The sequence below is a fragment of the Lemur catta genome, chromosome 21, assembly GCF_020740605.2.
Source record: "Lemur catta isolate mLemCat1 chromosome 21, mLemCat1.pri, whole genome shotgun sequence".
Classification (NCBI taxonomy): domain Eukaryota; kingdom Metazoa; phylum Chordata; class Mammalia; order Primates; family Lemuridae; genus Lemur; species Lemur catta.
Window position 1 is genome coordinate 31,486,208 of NC_059148.1, and position 25,040 is coordinate 31,511,247.

The 25,040-nt window shown below is 57.3% G+C and overlaps 1 protein-coding gene across 17 annotated transcripts; it reads left to right on the forward strand.

Moving 5' to 3' along the window:
* Positions 1-6,818: 6,818 nt before the first annotated feature.
* LOC123625772 lies at positions 6,819-22,273 on the forward strand. 17 transcript variants are annotated; one of them, XR_006730645.1, is made up of 7 exons: positions 6,819-7,003; positions 7,535-9,025; positions 13,005-13,222; positions 13,311-13,466; positions 14,971-15,191; positions 21,095-21,350; positions 21,444-22,273. XR_006730645.1 is itself a non-coding variant. In XM_045534317.1 (6 exons), the coding sequence occupies exons 2-6, from the start codon at positions 8,493-8,495 to the stop codon at positions 21,487-21,489; spliced, it is 1,209 nt and encodes a 402-aa protein (XP_045390273.1). In that variant the 5' UTR covers positions 6,819-7,003; positions 7,535-8,492; the 3' UTR covers positions 21,490-22,273. The 17 variants fall into 17 exon arrangements, 11 of the variants coding, with proteins under 11 accessions (XP_045390273.1, XP_045390274.1, XP_045390275.1 ...); XR_006730648.1 differs by lacking the exons at positions 13,005-13,222; positions 13,311-13,466; positions 14,971-15,191 and adding exons at positions 11,567-11,718; positions 12,795-12,969; XR_006730646.1 differs by adding an exon at positions 11,567-11,718 and having other exon boundaries at positions 13,005-15,191.
* The last annotated feature ends 2,767 nt before the right edge of the window (positions 22,274-25,040 follow it).

A 25,040-nucleotide genomic window follows, 5' to 3' on the forward strand; every position in this document is an offset into this window, starting at 1 on the left:
GGCAGCCGGGGACATGCGAGTCCAGATTTCGCCGGGCTGGACTTCTCTCTCCACGGACATCAAGCTGTCACAGGAGAGATGGGCACAGCAGGGCCAGGGTGAAGGAAGAGGCCCCCTTGCAGGCTCACATCACCTGGCATCGTGGCCGCTGTTAGAGGAAAACACAGGAGGGACCCTGCTGATAGAACTTTCCTGCACCTCGAGTCTAGTGGTCACATAAATCTACACGTGATACACATGCACAGAACCACGCACACACAGAAACGAGCACACACAGAACTTGAATCTGAATACGCCGGCTGGACCCACTCATGTCTGCACACACCTGAGGCTTGTGTGGGTCCAAGTACGTTTGTGACGTGGACACGTGAATTCTCCCTGCTCTGAAGGAGACAGAAAGAAAGATAAACTCTCCACGGATTAAAAAAATCCTCTCCTCCCTGAGCCGGGCTTCTGGGTCCCTGGTGTGTCTGATGGTCACTGTGTCGTCTCTGTCCCTCCCTCAGTAGAAGAGGGAGACTCGCTAGTTGGTGTCCCCTCTGTTTTCTTCAGTTCTGTGAGCTTCTGGTAGCCTTCCAATAACGACTCGAATGGTAGTGGTTCCGGTAGCTGACCTGGATTTTCAGACCTGCGGAAAAGTCTCGCTATTTCTGCAGCGCAGTTCCCTGCTCCCGCAGCGCGGGCTGAGTGATGAGACCGACAGAGAAACTCCAGCAGGAAATGGCCTGTAACCCTGAATTCACTGCCGTGCCCGCCGCTGGTGTCAAAAAGAGAAAATAACAATAAGATTGACAGACAAAAGTTTGGTGTGTATATAAAAGTAGTAAGAGTAATATAGAAGAACTTGTCTATCACTCAGAACAAGTGCCTCTGAAGTAACACGACACTGTTCTGCCATCCCTTAAAATAAAATGATCAGGATAATAAATTGGAAATTCCCAGGAGGCACCAGATTGATCCTTACCACATGCTAGAGCCCACCGAGAGGCCGACCATCGACAGCAAATCTCCACGTCTCTCAGAATGCACTGGTGCCTCGCCACGGACACGAGGGGTTAGGAGCTGGCATTCTAGGGGTGGACTGTGAGCTCTCTGGAGAGTTTTCTCAGGGGCCCACCAGCTCCCCAGCATGCGGGCAGGGGAGCCGCCAGTGGTATGTGAGCAGTACCTAGAAGAGGCAGCTTCAAAAAGGGCCTGTGGAGATGGGGAGTGAGCGGATTCCAGGGAAATTCTGGGGGCAAAATCAGCAGGTTGGAGACGGGTTGACCAGGGGCCCGGGCAGGGGGCCTCACCAGACACAGAATCTGCAGGTGCCTTGATCTGGGACTTCCCAGCCTCGAGAACTGTGAGAAATAGTAATAGATGTTTGGTGTTGAGGCCACCCGGTCCATGGATGGTAGTTTTGTCACAGCTGACCAAACAGACTAAGACAGATGGAGTGGGACTGACGGATGGAATTAACGGAATAGGGTGAACGGGTGGGCTGGAGCTGAAGACCCTGCAGGCGGCTTCCTTAATATCGCGTCTGCCTACGAACCACATTGGGCTTCTCCTTAATGTGATAACTGTCTTGGCAAGATCTCGACCTTCGCATCAACAAGTGTTTTGTGGATGTGAATACCGTCCCTTCGAGTGGCTTCTGCACTAACACAATGGCTGTGAGTAAGTTACTCACTAAACCAGGCGGGAGGAAACGTTTTAAAAAGCAAATAGACTGTTCACACCCACATTACCAGTGATTTGTTCGGTCATTCTCATCCACTGAAAAGCAGGAATTCAACGTGGAAAGAGTCACAGCCATGGTGCTTCTGTAAGCAGAAGGCCTTGCTCGACCTGCCAGCGAAGTCACACAAGATACCTGAGAACTGGGCGATTTAGCCCCACTCCCCAGAAAAGCCTCCCTCCCTCAAACACGTCCTCTCTGTTCAGAGAAACACGTCCAGCTGCTGCACGCAATACACGGCAGCTTCGATCTGGCCCCACATGCCTTCTACCCGATGGCAATACCCCGGGACCAGAGCCCGTCACCGCCGGAGGGGCCTCTCTGCTACTGCAGATGAAGGACCCCCTGGGGGAGAACACCAGCTCAGGCAGCACCGCCGCCAAAGATTCTTTATAGGATCACTCGGAAAACCAACTCAAAGAAAAGAAACTCTCCTATTCGTGAGTGAGATGGCTGGTGATAAGGGAAGAACCTAATATGTTCTGGGAGAGTCGGTGGTGGTGATGCCTCCAGGGAAATAAGGTAACTGGTTGCAGGCACGACGTAGCCGCTGCAATTCACTGCCTCAGCAATCCTTGGAAATAAAAGAAAAATTACAAAATGGCAAAGGAGGGCACTGAGCTAGAAACTGGGTTTGGAATTTAATATTATAGTTCAAATTATTGAGACAGTGATCTTTTCTGGATGAAACTTTAAATTCTATTATTGAATATCTGCTCTATTTAAGCTTCTATTCTGGCATCTACAAGGGATACCAAGGGAGCTGAGATGTAATCCTGGACCACAAATCACAGCAATCTAATTGAGGCCCAGCAGGATGGCCCAGGCAGCTGTCACATTACAGAAAGAGTCAAAACAACCGGGGCCAGATTCTGAGCCGCGAGGCAGACTTGGAGGCGTGCAGGGACATGCCACAGAAAACACCTGCCCCACGGCCACTCTTCCATCAGGGGACTTGACTCAGCCGGGACAGGAGTAGAGTCTAGGGCCCCTGAAGGACAAACCCCTTCTCCGCGCCCGAGGCCAGGCTGTTAGCAAACTTTCTGAATGGTTAAATATTGTAAAATAACCCCATTGATGAGTTTCCCATGCCAACATAAATTAGGCTGAGTTGTCTGAATTCAAGAGCGTGCTGAAAATGCACATTCCCCGGCCCCCGTGTTCCCCTTCCGCAGGTCTGGAGGGGCCTGGACTCTGCATGAATCTCCCAAACTTGCTTCGCAATCACCCCAGCACGTTCTCGTCTGGGCAGGAAGGCTAGTGGCAGCCCCCAACACGGGGGGCCTGTGGAACATGTGGTTTGTCACATGATTCCTTGGATCCGTCTTCATCGAGGAAAATTCAAAACCCTGTAAAAGTGTTTATTTATGTGGCAGACGCTGTTCTAAGCCTTTTACACATAGATACGCCTTTGGTCGTCGTGATTACTGTATGAGCTTTGGGATTCGGAGCATGTAGACTGTGCAGGGAAAGCTCTCTGGGAGATATCAGTGTCTGTAGAACGCTCTCCTGAGTCCCGGCACGGTGGCCGTCACCTGCAGGGTGACCTGCAGCCGTGATTCCGCAGCAGAGCCTGCCTGAACCACGCGAGCCACGCAGAGGAGATTGATGCCCACGTCCCGGAGCCGAGCGATGTCCTGGTGACGAGGGTTTGCTGTGACAGCCACGAGAACCAGAAACAATGGCCCCTCTTCCCAGTGTTATTAAAACAGTAAACTATCAGGAAGGGGTTTGTTGGAGGCTTTCCATAACACAAATACAAGTGATAATCTTGGTCTCAAAGTGGCAGTTTTCCAAATCCTAGGCAATAAAATGCAGGAGATCGATCGCCTCTTTTCTTTTAAGGACACTATATTTTGCCCTTATGTCAATTCTCCGAAAGGGAATGAATTCTGTTTTCCCAGTGGAAGCTGCGAGATGAAATGTCAAAGGCTGTGATGGACACTTGCTGTTTGTGCCTGCTGGTGGCTGTTCCATCTTCTGAAACCAGTATCTCTGATGGAGCTTTGGGGAGTCCCCTCTCCTCTATTATATTTTTTAAAGAAACAGTGCTCGGGGCCGAGCGCGGTGGCTCATGTTTGTAATCCTAACACTTTGGGAGGCTGAGGCGGTCGGATTGTTTGAGCTCAAGAGTTCGAGACCAGCCTGAGCAAGAATGAGACCCCCATCTCTACTAAAAAAATAGAAAGAAATTATCTGAACAACTAAAAACATATAGAAAAACCTAGCCGGGCATGGTGATGCATGCGTATAGTCCCAGCTACTCAGGAGGCTGAAGCAGGAGGATCGCTTGAGCCCAGGAGTTTGAGGCTGCTGTGAGCGAGGCTGACACCACGGCACTCTAGCCCGGGCAACAGAGTAAGACTCTGTCTCAAGTAAATAAATAAATAAAAATAAACAGTGCCCAGGCTGGAGTACAGTGGCACAGTCACGGCTCGTGGCAGACTCGAGTTCCTGGGCTCAAGCAACCCTCCCACCTCAGCCTCCTGAGCAGCCGAAGCTACAGGTGCGAGCCTCCACACTCAGCTGAGTTTTCTTATTTTCCTCAGAGATGGGGTCTCAGACTCCTGGCCTCAAGAGGTCCTCCCACCTTGGCCTCCCAGAGCACTGGGATTACAGGTGTGAACCGCCGCACCCAGCCTTCCTCCATAGCTTTTGGATGAGCCTGACCTCAATGCCCTGTCAGCAGTGGATTTTGACCCAGCTTAAGCCAATCAGCATATTCTACACCTGCTCCCACCCCTGCCTCTCCCGTCGCAGTGATTGGCTGATGGAAGACACATGGGCCACCTTTGCCAGGAACACTCAGGCCCAGCCCTTCGCCGCAGCTATCAGAGACGAGAAGCTGTATTTGCTGCCGAGGCTGCTGAGAAGTGAGGACGGCAGCTGGGTGCGCTCAGCAGGCGTCTCCCTGCGCAGAGGAGGGGCCCCCGACAGTGCAGCCCACGGGAGGAAGGAGAATTCCCTGGTCATGTCCCCTGAGTCGTCAGATCCTAGAGCAACTCCTCCACTCCTCTTACCTAAGTCCTTCTGCAGGTGGGTTTTCCATTGCTAGAAACCAAGAGTCATGACTCAGCGTCAAGGGCGAGACTCAAGGTCAGAAGCTGAGCGAGGGCCGGCCAGCCTGCTTTCACCCCTGTCCCTGAATGTCCTTTGTGGGTCCTCAGCCCACACTAGCATCCGGCTGGGGCTCCCGCACCGCTGAGCCCACGACACCCAGCACAGCTCGTTGTGCAACTTTTCAGAGGGAAAAATTCCCAGCCAGGTTCAGAGAAACTCGGCTGCATTTGAGGATTCCCTCCACACCGTTCAGAATGACATGCTGTCTCGCCCAAATAGCCTGTTGCCCGGGAAGGAAAATGAAGTTTCAAACAGCTGCAGCGTAGGTGGTGCTGGGTGGCGAGCGATGGAATCGCAAAGGCACGGGGGCAGCCGGCTGCAGAGTGATGGCTTCTGTTGGAGGTTTAAACACCGCCCAGCTCCAAGGGAGCCTGGAAGAAACCCAGCACGGCTCTGTGATTAGAACCCTGAGGCCTCTGCTCCCTGCACCCGGGAGTTCCTTCATACAAAGAACAAAAAAATCTGAGAGGAGAAACAAGCATCACCTTCAGAACTTTCTTTGATACTTAAAAATTGTGTTTCATCCCAGTCCATCTAAGGTAAAAGTGGGTGAGGGTTTTTCTCTGCATATGAAAAAATCTAGAAGCCTCAGGATAAAATACTGCTGTGGCCGAGTCCCCACAGCTGCTGTTGGGCTGCTGGGGGCGGGGTGTGGGGGCCTTCCCGTCACCTTAACCGTCCGGGAGGATCCCGTCCTGACCCCACGGAGCCCACACTGTGCTCCGCTCCGTCTTCGCTTTCCTTCTCCGCCCTACTGTGTCATTTCTAGAAGAGCGAAGCCACCACCACCAATACTATTAAAACAAACAAACAAACAGCAACAAAAAAGACCCTTCCTCCAAACAACTTCCCTTCATTCCCAGCAGGATTCAAAGCAATCGCAAAATCGCCACGACCACACCAGCAGAATCATCATCCGTCCCGGCCCCTGTTCTGTCCTGTCTCCGTGTCTTCCTGGAGCTCTCTCGTCTCTGATGTGTTTCAACCGCTTCCTTAAGGACTTCCCCCCAGGTTTCAGTTCAGGGCGGAAGCATCTGAAACAGTTGTGGTAGGTCTTTTCTTCTAGAAGTATCTTTGAAACCATCCTCACATTCCTTTCCCCTCAGGGCCAAGGTCGGATTCGGATGCGTACCTGGAAATCTCCGGGCCTGAGAGGAGAGCCCGGTGGAGACTTTGACGTTGTGCAGCCCCAGAGGACTGCTGGGAGCCTGCCCTCCTGTGCCCTGTTCACAAATGCACAGACTCACCAGCTTTTCCGGACTGTGGTCGTCCCTTCGTACCCTCCGGGGTTTGGTTCCAGGACTCCTCCCCTCCCCTGCCGTGGATTCCAAAACCCTCAGGTGCTCAAGCCCCTGATATAAAACGGCAGAGGGTTTGTGTATAACCTACCCACATCCTCCTGGATGCTTTAAATCATCTCTAGATCACCTGATACAACGGACATGCCATGTAAATAGTTACTATACTGCAGGGAGATTTTATTTTTATGATTTTTATTATTGTATTGTTAGTTTTCATTGTTTTTTTTCCCCAAAGATTTTTGATCCTTCCTTGACTGAATCCGCAGGTGCGGAGCGCGAGGCAGCAGAGGCCGCTGTACTTCTCCCCCTGGGAGACGATGCCTACTCACCGTCGCCAGTGGCCAGTGGCGCTCTGTCCCCTTCCCGCTCTGGAGTGCCACTTACGACAGCCGATTACCGACAGCCGAGTCTCGGTGGAGTCACTGGGTACGTTTTGAGTCAGACGTGACCTGGGGCGCCCTGTGGAGTCGAGAGGAAGAGAAGAGGCTGTTTGTCCCACCCACTGACAGTCATTCACGCACTGCCTCTGTCCCCACTGCTTTGGATTTCTGTTTCATCTTCTATTTTTAGGCGTGTCGTGAGTCAGTGGAAGCGAGATCAGCTGTCCTCTGAGGCTCCTGCCAGTTCCGAGAATCTGTGACTGTGTTTAATATTAAACAGGCTTGTGGGCAGAAGCGATGGCCGGGGAAGTGTTTGTGAGCAATGAAAACACCAGCTGCAGGAGACACTAGTTCACCTTCCACTGTCCATTGGCACGGAGCGGGCACCTTGCAGTGTCGGGTCACCTGCTTCGAGGCCTGTTCGGTGTGACAGTGTCGAGCTCCCCTTGCACTCAGCGGCTGGTTCGGTGCCGGCACAGGTGGGTCACGGGGGCCTGGCGGTGGCGGTGGCCTTCGGGAGGGCTGTCGAGACCCTGGCAGGGCAGCTTCCCCTCCACACAGTTTCTTCTCTTCCTCCCCCACGTGGTTCTGCTGCCGCGTTCCCCGCTGCGGGGCTGTGCGCAGGCGTGTGCACATGTGCACATGTGGGCAGGGTGGGCTGCGTGCCAGCCGGTCACCCCAGGTGCCCTGCCCCGTTCCTGCCCTGCCCTACGTCTCGGGGACCTAAAAGCCACACTTCCCAGGATCCTTTGCAGCCTGCCCGGCCGGTGCGCCAGGGAGACAGTCAGTGCAGGGGTGGGAAGAGGCAGAAGCCAGGGCACCTCCCGCCTTCCCCGCTGGGGCGATGGCGTCTCTGTGGCCTCAGGCCGTGGGCAGCCCTGGCCCCATCCCAGGTCCCTCCAGCCCCAGTGGTCCTGCCACTGCCGCCCTCGGGCACCTGCTTCCTGTGTAAACCTCCCGACACAGGGCCTGGCTGGACTCTGTCCCTGAGCCCCGCTGTGTCACGGCAGGGGACGGTGACATGGACAGTCGGTGGGCGGCAGGAGGAGGGCTTGTCTCTGGCTGCGCCTCGGCGTCGTGGCAAGCTCAGGGCCAGGGTGGTCCTGGGAATGGAAGCTCCGGGCCAGTTCCCTGGGAGCCTGGCGGCCCAGAAGACACCCTGACACCCTGGGTGTTGGCCGCATGGAGGAACAGCAGCCAAGGCCAGAGACCGTGGGGACGAGGAGGGTGAGCAGCCCCTGGGGCCCACGGGTCCCCTCTGTTCCCAGCCAGCACCGTGTCCCGCGTCAGCCCCCACTTCCCCTGTGGGAGCCACCCTGGTGCTCCCAGTCTCTGGATTCAGGTAGGGCTCACGCCTCTCTGTGCACCCCAAACCCAGGGCCCCGGGGCACGTGTCCCAGGACAGGCAGTCGGGTCACCCCCAGGGCCTCGGGGAGCCAAGCACAAGCGCTGTGAGCCCCCAGGCCGGCCCCTTTTCCTGCAGGGGCTCTGCCATGCGTTTGTGCTGCTGGAGAAATTCCAGACGCGGCTGGTAACGGGGCGAGTCTGTAGGACGTGGGGGCATCTGGTGTCCTAGCAGCCGGCACAGGCCACAGCCCCTGGGGAGGGGAGAGGCCCTGGCGCCGATTCCGAGTCCTGCCTTGCACGGCCCAGCTGTGGAAAGCAGTCCGGCTTTGCTCTCGGTGCGCCTCGGAAGCTTCTGGACTCACTAGATTCTCAGACACGGCCACCCACAGACATCCTGCGTCTTGTGGTGACCACCTCGGTCCTGACCTTTGCCCTCCACTTACTCTCTTCAGCTAGCCTTGGGGTCCCTTCTGATTGCTGTGGGACCCCCCCTCCTCCCCAATACAGCCACGAGCGCGGCCCGGGTCTGGCTGCTGCGTGGCTCGTCCCCACCACCGGGGACAGCGCCGGCAGCTGCGGAGAATCAGGAATGTTTGCTGAATGAATGAATGCAATGAATGAATGAATGCTTCAACTGTGCCTGCACCATCAGCTCTTCCTAGAGTGACTGAGTCACCCGGGAGGTGGCAGTGCCAGTGCCTTGGTCCCTCCACTGCACACCCCGGTCGGGAGTCGGGGCTGGGCCCAGGAATCTGCGTGGTTAACAAGGCTCTGATAGGCGAGTGCCCACCAGGTCAGCCTCTGCCGGAAAACGCCGTCCAGAGAACAGCCCACGCCAGGCTAAGGGGTGATCTCCCTTCCTGCCGCTCCAGGGCTCGGGGCTCCTGGAAAAGTGCTCGTTCCTCCCCAGGCGCACGGGCTGGTCTCCACCCTCCTCCCTCTCTGCGTCCGTTTGCAACCCGGGAGGGTTCTCTGCTCTGGAACGCCCAGGGTTCCTCTCTGCACGGATGCTTTGAAGAGCGGCTGAGAAACAGCGAACGTCCCCAGACGGAGGCTCTGAGAGACCGCGAGCGGGACGATGCTGGCATTTGGTGCAGCTGCTCGCCCCTCAGGGCGGAGTCGGCAGTGGGTCTGCGGGACGAGGACACACACAGGTGAGACGTTTGACTCTTCACCTGCCCTGCGCGCCCTGACCGGTCTCAGTGCAGGCCCCGCCCTGCCCCAGCCCTGTGGCCAGGGGGAGGCAGGCGGCTCTCGGCACGGGGGGCTGGGCTGGGCTGAGGGCAGCAAGCCCAGTGCAGAGGGTGCTGGAAAGATATCAGCCCTGCCTGCTCCTTCCTGGGCCTCCGGGGGCTCACGTGCACGCACACGCACACACACACACACACACACACACACACACACACGCACACACACGCACGCACACACACGCACACACACACGCGCGCACACACACACACACGCACACGCACAGACACGCACACACGCACGCACACACACGCACACGCACACGCACACACACACACACACACGCACACACACACGCACACACACACGCACGCACACACGGTGCTATAACCCCACCACCACCACGGTGCGACCCGCCCTGCGTTTCTGCACACCTGCCACACTCAGCAACGCTCTGACAAGCCCAGCTCGTGGGGGCGGCTGTCGTGCGTCTGAGCCGTGGAGCTCCCCTCCCGGGACCCTCGCTCTCCCGCTGCTGGGGGAGGACTCGGGCAGACCCGGGTGGGGTGCTGGGCAGCGTTGCAGCCCCCCATGGAGTCTGAGGTCCTGGCGGGCTGGCGCCTGCATCCTGGCTGGATAGACTGTCGTCCTCCCACCCCTGTGTCCGTGCCTGGCCACTGGAGCTGTCCTGGGGTCTGGGGGCAGCGGTCACTCCATGCACACTCTGGCAGGTCCATTGGGCTCTGGTCAATGGTGCTTCCATGAGCACCAGTGCAGGCCCCGTGGGGAACACACGCGTGTGCGGGGGGCCTGCCTAGCAGTGGAGCTGCCGGGTTGGGGGCCGTGTGCCTTCAGCTCCAGGCAACACTGCCAGCCCGTTTCCCCAGGGCCCCATAGACCTGCCCTCCCCTGTCAGCGTAAGAAACTTCCAGGCTCTCCACACCCCAGGGGGTGCTGCCCTGCCATCGAGGCTGAGAATCACCACTCTGTGCTGTGCACAGGCACACACACACACACACACACACACACCTGCACACACACATTTCCTAAACTCACAAACATGGTGCATGGGCCAGGGCTGTGCACACGGCAGGCGTCTCCACTTGCCAGGCAGCTGCCTCAGCCCGGCCCCTGGCTCTGCTGCCCAGGCAGCTCCTGGCTCAGCCACGCCCTGGCCCAGCTCCCACAGGGCGCTCAGGGACACTGGGTTCCGGAAGGGGAGGCTGCCAGTGGAGGGGCCGGCGGGTGGCCGGGGGACCCTGTGGCCTGGCCCAGCCCCAGCCCTTCCTCCCCCCCACTGCCTGCGTCCCCCCCACCATCCGAGGTGACCCCCCGGGGTCAGTGGTGAGGAGGGGGCTGCAGCTGGGCCGCTGGGAGGGGGAGGGCAAAGATGAAAAGCCCTCAGAGCCACACAAGGCGGCCTTGTCCGGGAGCCCCCAGCTCGGGGTTTCCTCCCACGTGAGCAGGAAGGGGCCGGGGCCTGGTCGCAGCCAGCACTGTGTGGCTGGGCCGGGGTCGCTGCGGGTCATTTCCAGCTCCCGCCTCAGTCGCACATGGGTGAAGCTGTTTGCAGCACCAGGCATCCGGCCCCCTGCAGCTGTGACCTCACCAAAGGCAAAGGTCACAGTTCTCAGGGTGGGAGGGGACGGAGGGCCCAGCTGTGAGGGGGACTAGGCTGAGGCCTCAGCAGGACCGAGAGGCCCCCCTGGGGGCAGAACGACTTTCCCCTACAACCTTCCATGGCTCCCCAGTGCTGTACTGGAGAGTCCGTACCCCTCCTTACCTGGGGCTCAACCCTGTCACAGCCACCCACAGTCCTGCCCTGTGACCTCCCTTCCCTGCCCCATCTCTTCCCCTCCCCCTCCCTCCCTGGGCTGCAGCCTCCCCTCCCCCACCTCCTCCATCTTGATGGAGACCACCAGCTCCCAGGGCAGGACGGGAGGGTCACCCGCTGCACCTTGCTGCCCAGGACAGGGCTCAGTGGGCCGGCCCAGGAGTGGAGCCGGACAGGGGAGCAGAGGGAGAGAGACAGAGAGACAGAGACAGAGACAGAGAGAGACAGAGAGAAAGGGACAGAGAGATGAGAGAGAAGGACAGGGAGGGAGAGAGACAGAGAGGGACAGGGAGGGAAAGGCAGAACGAGCCAGGACAGACCAAAGGCCCCAGAGACGGGACGGGGCCATGTCCACCGTACGCAAAGCTCCTTGCTAGTGGTGCAAACCCTGAAGTCGGACAGCACGGGATTCTAACAGCTCTGTGTGAAATGAACCGCTCCGCTTGTCCCCTCTGGTTCTGCACGTCACACTTAGAGTCGCTTGGATGGCTAATTGCCTCCCTTGGTGAGCAGAGGTTGTGTCCAAGTAGGAACAGTGGTTCTGGTGTGATAATGTGACAGTTAAACACAGTGCCATCTGATTAAATGAACACATTGATTCTTTTAACCCAGAAGGACAATAGGTTCTGAAGCAGGAGGTATAAATCTCACTTCCTCCTCTGGGCTCCTCCAGCGGAAACTTCACGGTAGAAACCGGGCAGATACAGACACAGATTCTCCCAACCCCACTGTGCTCACCCAGCCCCCTCAGTGCTGGCCTGTCATCATCCTGGGTGTCTGATGGAGTCTCCAGGGACAGCCGGTGGGTGGAGCTGGTGCTGTCAGGTGGGTGGATGGAAGGAGGGATGCACCAGAGGGTCATTAACGAGCAGAGGAACAAATGGGCAGACAACAGGATAATTGGTTAAAATGGGGGTGGCTGTTAAACGGATGAGTGGGTAATTGGAAGATAATTGGTATAATTGGTTAAAATGGGGATGGTTGGCTACGATGGGGGATGGGTGTGAAAATGGAAGAGTGGGTAAGTGGATGGTGATGGGACGGGTGGATGAAAGAAAGAAAGAGTGGAGGGAGGCTGGGTGTGTGTTCAGATGAATGAGTGAGACGGATGGACAGATGGATTGGTGGGTGGCTGGATTAGTGAGTGGGTGGGTGGCTGGATGGAAGGAAGGGTTGATGGGAGGTGGTGAATGGACACATGGATGGATGGGCAGACGGATGGATGGTTGGATACATGGATGGAGGGATCGATGGATGACTACTAGACAGATGCATATTCAGTGAAGGGTGGGTGAGTAGGTCTATGGCTGGTGGATGGAAGAGTGGTCATATTGAAGGAAGGACAGTAGAACAGATGACTGAATGGGCCCTCCACCCAGCCACCCACTCACCATCCATCTATGTACTCGCCATCCATGTATCTACTCATCCGTCCACCCACCCACTCACCCATACACCCATCCACCTGTCCACACACCTATCTCCCCGTCCTTCCATCCACCCACACATACATACCTTCATCCACTCAACTACTCACCTGTCTACACATCCATCCATCCACATATCTATCCAGCCTACCTGCCAGCCATTCACCTGTCCCTCCTTCTACTTACCCTGTAATGAAGAGACCAATTACTAAATGTTCAATAACCCCTCAAAGTAGCATTTGCTTCCCATATTTTGAGTATTTGTTGAAATATGGGTCAAACTAGGGACTCAAAATTTCTGATTTTATGTCAGCTTTCAGCAATTTTATTGTGCAAATAATTTCACATTTCTTCATCTTTAAAATCCTTTACTGCACAAATCCACTTCTAGTAATTTGTCCTACGGGTAGACTCCCGAATGTACTCAAAGAATTATGCAAAAGATTGTTTGTACTTTGTTGATTCTTTTTTAAGACCTTAATTGCTGCTGAGGACGTGCAGCCCCAGGAACTCTGGGGCGCAGCGGGTGTGCCCACGTTGGACATGGTTTGGCAGTTTCTCGTCCAGTCACACACAGACTCCGTGTGACTCAGCAGTCCCACTGCCAGGCACTGCTCAAGTGGAATGAAAACTGTCTACACAAAAAAATGTACGTAAATGTTCACAGCAGCTTTGTAACTGCAGACATGGGAAACAATGCCAGTGTCCCTCAACCAGGGAAGGGACAGCAAACCCGGCATGTCCTGCGGTGGAGCAGCACTTGGCAGTCAGAGGAGCGGCTGTGGGCAGGCGCAGGGCGTGGGAGGAATTGCAGATGAATCCCGCTGAGCCCGTTCATGCGTCCTCTGGAGTGGCAGAGAAGACAGCAGCAGTTTCCAGGGGTTACGGCTCACACCCAGCAGGTGCACACTGAGGTCCCCCCCATCCCTGCCCCAGTCCCCTCCTCCCGACCCTGCTGTCCTCCCTCATCCCAGAGAACGTCCCCACCAGCCCCCGCAGGCTCCAAGCCGATGACTTCAATTATCCCCACTTCCGGGATATCAGTCACTCCCACACAGCCAATTAACCAGGAAACCCGGGACGCGCTCATCGATCCTCTAAATCACACGCTGAAAACCTGGATGCCGAGGACCTTGGGCCAGCGGGGTAGGCTGTGAGCACAGCAGCAGGACTCCGGGCCTGGGCCCCTCACTGCCCCGTCCCGCTGAGGTTTGCTGTGGGAGCAAGTGCTCTGCCCAGGCCCTCACCACAGGGACCCCGAGACTGAGGCTGGGGCTGTGTGAAGCCACTGAGCGTGCGGAACGTGCCCTGCAGAGACAGAACCTGGCCCCTGGGAGGGAGGACGGGGAGCCCTGTCCCTCTTCTGTCCCTGCAGCTCATAGTCCACGGGCCGGCACTGGTGACACGGCACAACCCCTGCAGGGGCTGGGGGCCGGGTGTCCATGGCCATTGGTGGGGACCGAGGCTCTGCCCCGGAGGGTTGGGCAGCAGGGGTCTGAGGAGCAGGTGGGAGCCCCTGCAGGGCTGGAGCTGGGGGGACACAGTCTGACATGTGCCACAGGGGGACCCCGGGCTGCCGTGTGCGGAGCTGCCTGCAAGGCCTGGGGCAGCAGCAGCCAGAGGAGAGGTGACGGGTCCCAAGGACAGTCCAGGGGCAAAGCCCAGGAGTGCAGGGCAGGGGAGGCTGATGCTACATGCGTCGACAGGCAGAGCCTGGAGGACTTCCTGGGAGATTGCAGAGAGCGCAGGAGCTGCCCTGTTCTTGATGGAGAAGCCCGTGGGTGTGGCGGGTTCCAGACGGAATCACCTGCAGCCCCGGGCACCAGGCGGCGTGGCTGGGGTGGCTCAGGGCCGGGCAGGAGCGGGGCCTCCCGGGAGGAGCTTGGGTCTCGGTGCCGCAGTGGCTCCCACGCTCCAGGGGGCTCCGGGAGGGACACACACACGGCACTGAGCCTCGGGTTGTCCGTCCTCAAATGGATCAAGAAAAGGTCCTGATCCTTCTTTCCAGAAGGAATTTCTTAGGGACAAATGAGGAAATAACGCAGAAAGACTCGGAGGCTCAGCCCAGCTGGGGCCTGAGGTAACTGCAAGGCGAGGCCACTCTTGTTCTAACTGGGTGCTCTCACGTCCATGTTTTGTTTTAGTGACTTGAATCTGGGGACGGAGACGTTAACCTATGAGTCATCGATGCCACAGCAGACAGACCTCCCTGCGGGGCATGTCCCCACCCCCTGTGGCCGTTGTACCCACAGCCGGGGAGGAGTGGGAGGAGGGCAGCCTCCCGCCCCCCCTTGGTCGTATCACAGGGAATGTGGCCTCCCTGGGGCTGGCAGAGCCACCTGGGCCCTCCTGGTGCCAAGCGGATTGGCTGGCTCTGGGAGAGACTGAAGCGACAGGAGGCAGGGACCAGGACAGGAGGCAGGGAAGAGGACAGGAGGCGTCCGAGCCAGCAGCGCCCGAGGCCGAGCCATGCCCTCCACCCACCCCAGAAGGATGTGTCTCTTCAGGCAGTCCGAGAGCGGGATGCACCGCCCGCGGCCTCCTCCCGCTGGGCGGGGCGGCTGTGCGGAGAGTCCCTGTCTCCGTTGTGCACATCCTGGCAGGTTAATTAGCTACAGGGGATTTTCGGTGCTTTTGTTTTCTAAAGCAGTGCAAACAAAAGAAGTGTGTGCTGTGCCTGGACCCCCCCTGGCTGTCTCATTAAGGAGCCCTCGGCGGGATCATCATGGAGTGTGAACGGCAGGTCAATGCGTGTGTGCGCGGGGGCACAGAGGAGACGACACCAGCCCAGCGATGCTGCAGACACGTGCGCAGGGCCCAGGGCAGCGAGGGCTGTTGTCACTGTGACGAAGGGGGACTGAGGGGATGCAGGTCTGGATCCACCTAGGAGGCAGGTTTTGGTTTGTTTCTCCAGGATCCTTCTCTGCCCTGTGATTGGGGAGCTGCCGTTGTCTCCTTCTCCTCCTCTTGCTCTAACGCAGCGTCTGACCGCCGTCAGGGCAGACAGGCCACGGGGACGCCCGGCGTCCTGGGCCCTGTGGGGCGCGTCTGAGAGGTGGCCCCCGGGCGAGGGGGTGGGCCATGGAGGAACTCTGCCCAGGCGGGTGGACCCCTGATCTCAGCCCGGGCCAGGAGGAGCCGTCCCACGTCCTGTGACAGCAGGGGCTTCCCCAGGTGGGGGCCTCTCAGCCTGCCCCCCGCACCTCCCTGCCCTCCCGCCGCTCTGTCGGGTTCCTCCCGCCCCCCTGCTGCCCCCACTCCGCCCCGTCTCCCCGCGGACCCTTCCCCAGCAGCCCCAGCTCTCAGCAGCGCGACCCTGTCCAGGGTGCTGAAACCTGCCCCTCCTGGAGGGAACCGTGTCCCCTCCCGGCAGGGACAGGTGTGGGATGCGGTGGCAGAACTGAGAGCTGCTGCGGCGTTTCCACCTGCCTCGCGTCCACCGAGAAGCGGCCTGGACATGCCTGACGCAGGGGTCCTGCCGGTGACACGCTCTGAGTGGAGTCGGGGGAGACGCGTCTTTGTGGCCCCTAAGCGCTCAAATCTCTCTGCGCCGTCGGGGGTTTGCTTATTTCCGAGACGCCCCCTGCACGAGTCAAGTTAAAACTTGAAGAACGCGGATGCGTTTCCCTGAGAATCTCCCTTCTGTCAGTTTAGCCCAGTCACCGAGCATAAGAAGGCGAGGACAGGTTTCCTCCCTACGGTTCTGTGAAATTAGTTTTCTCACCTAAATCTCCTCTCTGCTCTCCCCGAAGCCAGGGACGATTTCTGGATTAAATTTAGTTCAGGTCGAGGTTTCGTGAAAGTGCAAACCCAGACGGGGAAAGAGTCTCAACGAAGCCATCTTCCCAGAGAGCTTCCGTTGCAAAGCCTCCCCCGGGAGACGGGCTGAGGCGGGAGGGTTTGCAGCTGAGCTGGTCTCTGCCCAGAGGTCGCAGGATCCTCCCTGCTGGGGGCCTGGAAGCCCCTCCCAGGGTGACACGGGGGAGGGGCTCTGAGAATGCTCTGAAGGACCCGCGGGGCACGTGGAGCCCTCCGAGAGGCGGCAGCAGGTAGGGGACGTGGGCTGCGGCCCACAGTGAGCAAGGCGGCTCCGGGCAGGCGACTCACCTGCTCAGGGCCTCGCGGCTGGTGGGAAGTGCAGCCGGCATCTGTCCTCCTGCCTGTCCTGCTGTCTGTCCGTGTGTCTGTGCATCCACCCGTCTGTCCGTGTGTCCGTCCGAGGCCTGCAGCGCCCTGTGCTCGCTCCCGTCGGAGCGTCTTTGTCCTGCTTGCGGAGCGGGAGGTCAGAGGTCGCAGTGAGTGCATGAATGAAATCACGGAGGCAGAGCTGGAGCCCCACAGTCTGCCTCCCGGGGACGACGAAACCACTTCTGGCCACGAGCGACGTGGACACGTGGGCGCCTAGGTCAGCTCGCGGCTCTGCAGGGCCCAGTTCCCTGTCCCGGTGGGACCAGCCCCTCTCTCCCGAGGTGCACAGCTCCAGGAGGACTTGGGGGGCAGGAAGGGGCCCCACGAGTGGCCGGGCAGACAGGAAGCCAGAGCCACCCCGGCATCCCAGGGGGACCGACAGGGGGCTCATTACACAGCTGGGTGAGCTGCATTCTCACGCGTCCACACGCACACACTCACACGCCCACACATGCACATTCACTCATACACACACACACACGCACACTCACACACACGCACATTCACACACGCACACACTCACACGCACATGCTCACACACGCCCACACTCACACGCACATTCTCACACACACACACATTCTCACACGCACACACTCACACACGAGCCGGCAGGAGTCAAAATAAACAGCAAACACGTCCTCAGCAACATGAACAGCAACGACCGTAACTGCATCACCCATCGCATGTCCAGCTGTGACATGTCCACGCCATGTCCACGGGATTTTCGCTCACTCTCACACGCAACCGTGTGCGTCGCACAGGCGGGGGCAGTGCGTCTGGTCTCAGGGCCGCGCGTGGAATCCCGGCTCGGCCGGAGCTCTCGGCCTCCTGCTGCCCCAGAGACGGGTCCTGCTGGCGTCCCCCGAGCCCTCCAGCACGGGGTGCGCGTGAGGCCACCTTGCCCCACGTCCCAGCCCGCGGGGCTTTTCTGCCAGGCCCGGGTGTCACAGGCAGCAACGCCGGGAGCAAGGCCGCCCTGGAGGGTGTCTGGCAAATGCCTTCCCGTGCCGGTCTCCCTGCACGCTCTAAACCACAGGGAGGAAAACTGCTTCGGCATCAATCCCGGGGCAATAAATTGCAGCAAACACACGGCAAGAAAAATAAGGGCCTGCCACGTCTCAGCCCCGGGGACTGGGTCCCGAGTGACAGAAGAGACGCAGCTTCATCAAGAATCCAGTCCGGCTCCCCGGGCCCTCACTCCACAGCCCAAGTCCTCAGGGACGAAAAGACTTGATTTTTCACTCAGGTGTGAAACAGACCAGGCTTTCAACCTTTTTTCCGCTGCGTGAACATGAAGGATGTTGTTCAACGTGCAGCTGACGCGCTCCGGGGCTTCTCTAGGATCTGACAAGCCCAGAAAGGCTTTTCGGGGAGTCGATGGACACAGCAGCTCCTGGGCACAGAGGACGCCGGCTCCGCTGCAGGGACACTCGCCGCAGTGGCACTGGTGGCTCCTCCCCAGCGTCCCCTTCCTCCTGCCCCAGTGACGCTCTCGGCTTCCCATGTGGGGTCGGCCCTCCCCGAATTCAGTCCTGGGGTCTGGGTGGAGCCCTTGCCTTTGTCTACGTGTGAATCATGTGACTGGAGTCCCCGTAACAAACACACAACATCCCGAGTCACAGCATTATTTGGCATATGGGCGTGTGACCTCAGCTGGGCCGATCAGAGCAGTATCAGGACTATTGCAGAAGCTGTTGGGGAAGGCGTGAGCTCTTTTTTTAAAGTATGTGAGGTGGGAGGTGCTGCAGCATTGATGAGGGGACCCTGGAGCTGCCAGGGGACACCTGTGGGGCCTGAGATTGAAGCCAGCACAGAGGAGGGCAGAGCTAAGTGCCTGAGAGTGAGAGTGAGAGTGAGAGAGAGAGAGAGAGAAACTTCCTGGTGATGTCTTCAGAGACCAGAACGTAGCCATGCCTGAAACCAGCTAAAACAGCTCGATTCATGACGTGAGCCAACAACTTGGAAGTGCCGTCGCGGGCTGTGCTTTCTCCCTCCCGGCAGAGTCCGCCCGGCCAGAGCGAGGCGGGACCGTGGCGGAGGTTCCCTGGACATGAGCAGGTTGGAGGCCTGGGGGGCGGCTCTGTGTCCCCACCAGCTCCGTCCCCTCCTTGGGCCCCCGGTGCTGCTCTCCCGCCCTGATGGGTCGGCTGGCATCTCTCCACTTTCGCATCTCTGCTCCGGAACCCGGTCCTCTGACCTGTGGACGAGAAATACCAATGCCAAAGTCTGGGAAGAGTTGAAGAAAAAGCCTGTTGCGTGTCAGAACATGTTAAGTCTGTCTCCAGGTAGAGCTGAAGCGGGTGGACACTCCTGCCTGGGACGTGCCGCCCGTGCGACGCTGACGACAGAGAAGCCGGCCCCGCGTGTTGGGGTGTGTGAGAACTCAAACGATCGGCCCGACTTTTTGGTGAACCCAAAACTATTCCAAACTATGAAGAGTTTCTTTAAAGACACAGAGCACGCTGCGTGCTGAGGCCGCAGGGTCGGGCTGGAGCGCTGTGGCCGCAAACCTGCTTCCCCACAAGGCTGGGCGTTGGCACGGCAGGGCTGGGCCGGCGGGGCGGGTCGCCTTCTCGCCGGTGTGTGCCGCCCACGGACCTTGTCGCCTTTTTTGCTGTTATGCCCCCAAATAAGACATATCCACGGTTTAAAATGCAGAGTGTAAAACAGGATCCCATGGGGAGGAAAAGGTTTCTTCCCTGTTACTTTGACCACAGAATCTCCCTCAGCCTCTCTAAACGCAGCCACGGCCGTTTTTAAGTCTTTCCAGAGAGAATCTGTACATGAACAAGTACAGACACATACACACGTGAAAACATACATACATACACACAAACATGCACGCAAGCACACATACATGTGTGAAAACACACACATAAACATACACATATACACAAGCGCACGAGCCCATAGACACATGTGAACACACATGCATATACACATACACAAATGCACACGTGGATACAAACATACATGCTTGAAAACACATGCAAACATACATGCATTCATACACGCACATGCATACATTCATGTGTGAAAATATACACAAATACATGCACACGAGCACATAGACACATACACATGTGAACACACATGCACACGTACACACAAATACACACATGCATACAAGCACATATACACTCACACAGAAATGGTAGCATACTTGTGTACATTTTTCATATCACACATTTCTTCCAACGTGGTACCTTCACCGCTCCCCTGTTTTTTTTTTGTTTGTTTTTTTTTTTTTGAGACAGAGTGTCACTTTGTTGCCCGGGCTAGAGTGAGTGCCGTGGCGTCAGCCTAGCTCACAGCAACCTCAAACTCCTGGGCTCAAGCGATCCTACTGCCTCAGCCTCCCGAGTAGCTGGGACTACAGGCATACGCCACCATGCCCGGCTAATTTTTTCTATATATATTTTTAGTTGGCCAGATAATTTATTTCTATTTTTAGTAGAGACGGGGTCTCGCTCAGGCTGGTCTCGAACTCCTGACCTGGAGCGATCCACCCGCCTCAGCCTCCCAGAGGGCTAGGATTACAGGCGTGAGCCACCACGCCCGGCCTCCCCTGTTATTTTTAACGGCCTCAGAGTGAGCCGCTGTGTAGATGCCCCATCGTTTATTTAAGTGGTTCTCTATCAGCGGACATTTATCTTAGGCTTTCGTTACAAACAGCGCCGTAATGAATATCTCTGTTCAGACGTCCTTGTGCACATTATGGCGTCGTTTTTAATGCCAGCTCGGTCTGCGGTGAGAGTGATGTACAATAATTCATGTAATGCATCCCCCATTTTAAACATTTAGATTGTCTCCAATGTTTTCCGCCACTATAAACTATGTTGTTATGATAGAAATCTTCGCACACACCTCTGATTACTTTTCTAGGATGAGTTACTATTAGGGAAGTGCCGGGCGGGGGGCAGTGGGGGGGGAGACCCTTTAAAGGTGCCTCAAGCCCATTTCACAAGGGCTGAGTCTGGGCTGCCCCGGATGGGAGTGCAGGTTGCACACTGCTCGGGGTGCCTGGAAGGGGGCAGGAGAGGGTCCAGGAGGAGTCGTGGTGCAGTCACAGGTGCTGGGTGTCAGCCTCGGCGGTGCTTTTTTCTAGCTTGCACGAGGCTCCGTCCCGCCATTGCAGCCTCGACCTCAGTGTGTAAGAAACAGCACCGCCTTCATGGTGTGACCCACGGATTCCCTCTCTGTCTGCACCCCCAGCCCAACCGCACACACGGGCCCGCAGCACCCTGGGGCCCTGCACTTCCCAGAGCAGCAGCTGAGCTCCAGCGTGCGTGAGGTGCAGAAGCTGGGAGGGGGACCAGGAGGCCACCGATCCCTGACGTCATCTGCCAGTGCAGGACAGGGCAGGGACGCCCATCGCCCAAGGGGCCTCGGTAGGGGTGCGCCGGAGTCGGCTCGTACAGCTCACGGAGACACCTGTTAGATTTTCAGGAAATTCCTGAGTCAGTTGTTAAACACCACCATTATTAAAATTATATTATATAAACTTACAATTAAGTAAATTGTATTAAAGCAAGGGTCATAGTCACAAGTCGTCACTTCCCGGTTATTGTATCGGATGCTGCAGGTACCCGCGCCCTCCTGCTGAGTCTGTGTGGCTGCCGGACTGCCCACGATGGTCCCACACAGCGGCGCTGCCCAGTCCCACGCTCTGTGACATCAGCACGCAGTTCGAAGTCAGCTGCACATACAGACTGCACATGGAGGCTGCACACGGAGGCTGCACGTGGAGGATGCACACAGAGGCTGTACCAGGGAGGCTGCACACGGAGCCCCTGCATGGGGCTCTCCTGCTGGGACATCGCCCCCAGCTGCAGGGGAAGGTGTCTGAGGGGCTGGGTTTGGAATGTGTCTGTGCTCTTCCATTCTTCAGTTTACAGTTTTAAGGGAATAAATAAAACCCATTTTAATTGTAGTTACAGAAATGCAGGAAAGAACACAAGTCAGCCGTGGGCAGCGTGATGGAATTCGCCAAAGCCAGCACAGCGCCGTAAGCAGCACCGGGACCCTGAGTCAGGGCACGGCCAGGTCCCCAGAAGGCCTGGTGTCCCTGCCCCTGCGCGTCACCACCAACCCCGCAGGTGACTGCGCTGGCCTGCGTCTCCAAGGGGAGCGTGTCACCCAGCCGCCACTGGAACGGGCTCTGCTTGCCCTGCACGTCCGTGCGCCTTCCCGCGGCAACACGTTTGCCAGACTTAGCCGTGCTGTTTGCCGTTGGAGTCCAGCAGTCTCGCCGCTGCGCAGCGCCCACCGCACGCGTTTATTTGCCCACATCAGTGTACCCATCCCGCTGTCGACGACGTCTGTTTCCAGCTGGGCCTCCCGGGATGGCGCTGCCGGGAGCGTGCTCGGTGAGCACCTGTCGGGCGCGCGTGTGCAGCGGGGCTGCCGCCCGAACACACGTGCGCCCGCTCGCCGCAGGGGGCGCGGCTGGCATGACAAGCGTGCAGACGGCTGCTCCGCCAGCGGCACGTGTGAGGTCCGCGTGTGCAGCGTCCCGTGAGCCCCCGCGCCGGCCGCCTCTCCCTGGCAGCCTTTGGTGGCGCCTGGCGGCGCCGACTGCAGTTTTACTTTCTATTTCCTGTCGACTAAAAAATGGAGCCTCTTTTTATGGTTTTCTGGAGCATTTGAACATCCCCCTTTGCAGAGTACCTATTCAGGCCCGGCAGTTGTAGAGTAGGACTAAAACAACATTTTAGTTTGTTTGATGGTGACTTGTTTTTTTGCTCTTAGCTAACAGCCAAATTCCGCGTCTGTACACAAAGCTTGCTTGCTTATTGCTTGATTACGATAAGGAGCTAAAACCATGCTCAAATGCAGTTAAAAAAAAGAAAAAACCCGCACCGCAGGTGGCTTCCTGATAGGGGGCCGGCTGTGCAGGGCGAGTGTCCTTGGGGAGAGAATCTCCTGGGAGGGAATCTCTTGGGAAAGAGTCTCTTATCGGAAATAACTAGCAACAGACTCCAGCAAAAAAAAGTATAAAAGCTTTGTTTTTACCCCAGGGCAGGGTCCTGGTTCGTAAAGAGACCACTGCGTTGGTGCTCTGGGACCTGGACCCTAGCTCGAGCTAGTCAATAAAATAAAACTCCTTTGCCTTTGCAGCCTCAGTGACTCTGTCTTTCTGTTCCCGGGGCCGAGGGGAACCGGCTCTAACACAGTTTCTCTCAGTCGCGTTTCGAAGCGCGTGGACGCCTGCGTGCAGAATCTTTCACGTCTCTTTAGGTTAATTCTTAGGCACTTGGTATTTTCCAGCTTCGCCCGTCCGCTGACACGGTATCCAGTTACTCTGCCACGTTACCTCCTCAACCTTCATAGCTAAGGACATTCGTCCGGAGAGAAAGCTAGTTTTGTTCCTTCCTTTTCAATCCCACTGCCGTTTGTCTGTTCCCGCTGCCGAACGGAACTAGCTGAGCCCCCAGTGGAAAGCCTGGTCCGAACAGACGGCAGAGCGGCCTCGGTCCCCGGGCCGGGCAGAGCGGCCGGCACTTCCCAGCTAGCAAGTGTTCACCGACTCGCTCTGTTCAAAGATGCCTTTTATGCACCATAAAGGGAGCTACTTCTGTGCCTAAGTTGCAGAGAGTACCCATTATAGGTGTGTTGAATTGTATCGGATACTTTTTCTGCATCTATTGAGATGATCACAGAGTTTATATTTATTCCCTTAAAGAGGCGAGTACTTGTTTGGTTTCCTCACGTTAACACGACCTTGCATTCTTGGTCACGGCGCGTTCTCACGTTCCCGCACCGCTAGACTCCGTGGATGAAAATCTCGCTTTGTGATTTCGCATCTGCTTCGTGGGCGGCTCTCCTTTCTCACAGTGCCCGTGTCAAGGCTCAGCGTCAGGCTGCGTGGCCCCCTAACACTCTGGAAGAGTCTGTGGGAGAGCCCCGTTACATTTTCTTTAAATTTAGAAGAATTCAGCTGTGAAGCCATTTAGAACAGCTGAGTTCTGCGGGGTAAGGTGGGGCTGGCAGTCTGTTCTCGGGTCCCCGTGTGCCCGTGGCCGCAGAGGGACCTGCCACGCGGACAAGAGCAGGGCGGGCGTGCAGAGCCGGAGCCAGACGCACTCGCCGCGGGGGACGAACAGGCAGCAAGAGGCCCGGGTTGGGTCTGGGCTTTTATACTGTCTGGGTTGGGCCCTCCTGACGACGGTTCAAACGTCACCACGGAACCGCTTTCACGGACAGTTAATGACACGACAGAGTCGTTTTCCAGGCCCCACGGAGCCTGGGCTGTGTGGCCCTCGGGCCAGGGATTCCCTGCGCTCCTGTGCAGGCTGGCAGGGTGGATCCTCCTTCCCCAGGTGTGGCAGTTGCTGGGGCAGCACCTGCCCTTGTCCCCCTTCCCCAGGTGTGGCAGTTGCTGGGGCAGCACCTGCCCTTGTCCCCCTTCCCCAGGTGTGGCAGTTGCTCGAGCAGCACCGAGGCAGGGTGCAGGCTCTTGTCCCTAGGAGAGCCGAGGCCCCTCACTATCTACCGACAGGTAAGATTCCTAATTATAGCAACGATTTCTCCCACAGATATAATAATAATCGTGTTTCTTATGCTTCACGTGGCGGTGTTAGTAAGCTTTGCTCTTCCCAAACTCACTACGGCAAGTTCGCCTCTCGCAGCTCTTGTCTCCTCAAGTCCTCACTGCCTGGCAGGGCCGCCGCCAGCTTTCCTGTTGTGCGTTTGTTTGAAGTTTAAGTAGCTTTTCGGATTGTTTTTTGGATGTGTCGGCTGAAATTAAAGCTGTTGGGATAGAAATAATTGGACACAGGCTGTATTTAAAGCCAAGTGTGCTGGGAAAGTGCAGCACGGAGGTGGGGGTATTGCAGAGGCGGCTTTCACAGGTGGGTTCAGGAGGAGGGCGGCTCTGCACACAGCTGTCCTTTGTCACTGGAGCACACGGAGGTCATGGTCGTTGGATACAGCTTGCAACACACAGGCTAAGACGTCAGACCTGCAAGGCAGGAGGTCAAACTCCATGATTCTGCAACAAGGCGGGGTCCTCGCCGCTGCCTGCGAGTCATGCGCTGGTGAGCAGCTCAACAGGCTGAGGAATTAATTCATTGTGAGACTCTTCACTCAGGGACAGGGTGTCACCAGGGATCATGAGATCTTCCCTGGGGGGTTAATCTGGAAGCCCATGTACTTTCACAGTGAACTGTCAAATGTGACCGGGTCTTCTGCAAGCTGGCGTGTCACTGCCACCAAAGCAGGATTTCCTTAAATCGACTTTCAGTTACACAAGCGACACTTGAATACACTTTGCTTGTGTTAAAACCTAACATTTCAGAAAAGCCAAAGTCCCTTTCTCTGGTGATCCCTCCCCCTCTCTGGTGATCCCTAGGGGTGAACTACTCTCAGCTGCTGGGCATGTGGCATCGGCTGTCGTTTCTGTGCATTTCGATGCGTTGGGATTTGCCCCTGGATGGTGTTGAGAACTGACAGATCACACAGCCCAGCTCAGCCCAGCCCAGCGGGCCTGTGTGGATGGCAGCCCACATCCAGGTCCCCTGCTGTGGCCT

What these genes read in the sequence shown, in the direction of transcription:
- LOC123625772 (XM_045534314.1), top strand. Translation starts at nt 8,493, where the DNA reads ATGAATGCTTCAACTGTGCCTGCACCATCAGCTCTTCCTAGAGTGACT. An exon ending in CGGGACGAGGACACACACAG is followed by an intron (nt 9,026 to 13,004) that starts GTGAGACGTTTG and finishes TTGTAACTGCAG; the next exon opens with ACATGGGAAACAATGCCAGT. An exon ending in GAGGACCTTGGGCCAGCGGG is followed by an intron (nt 13,467 to 21,094) that starts GTAGGCTGTGAG and finishes CGGATGCTGCAG; the next exon opens with GTACCCGCGCCCTCCTGCTG.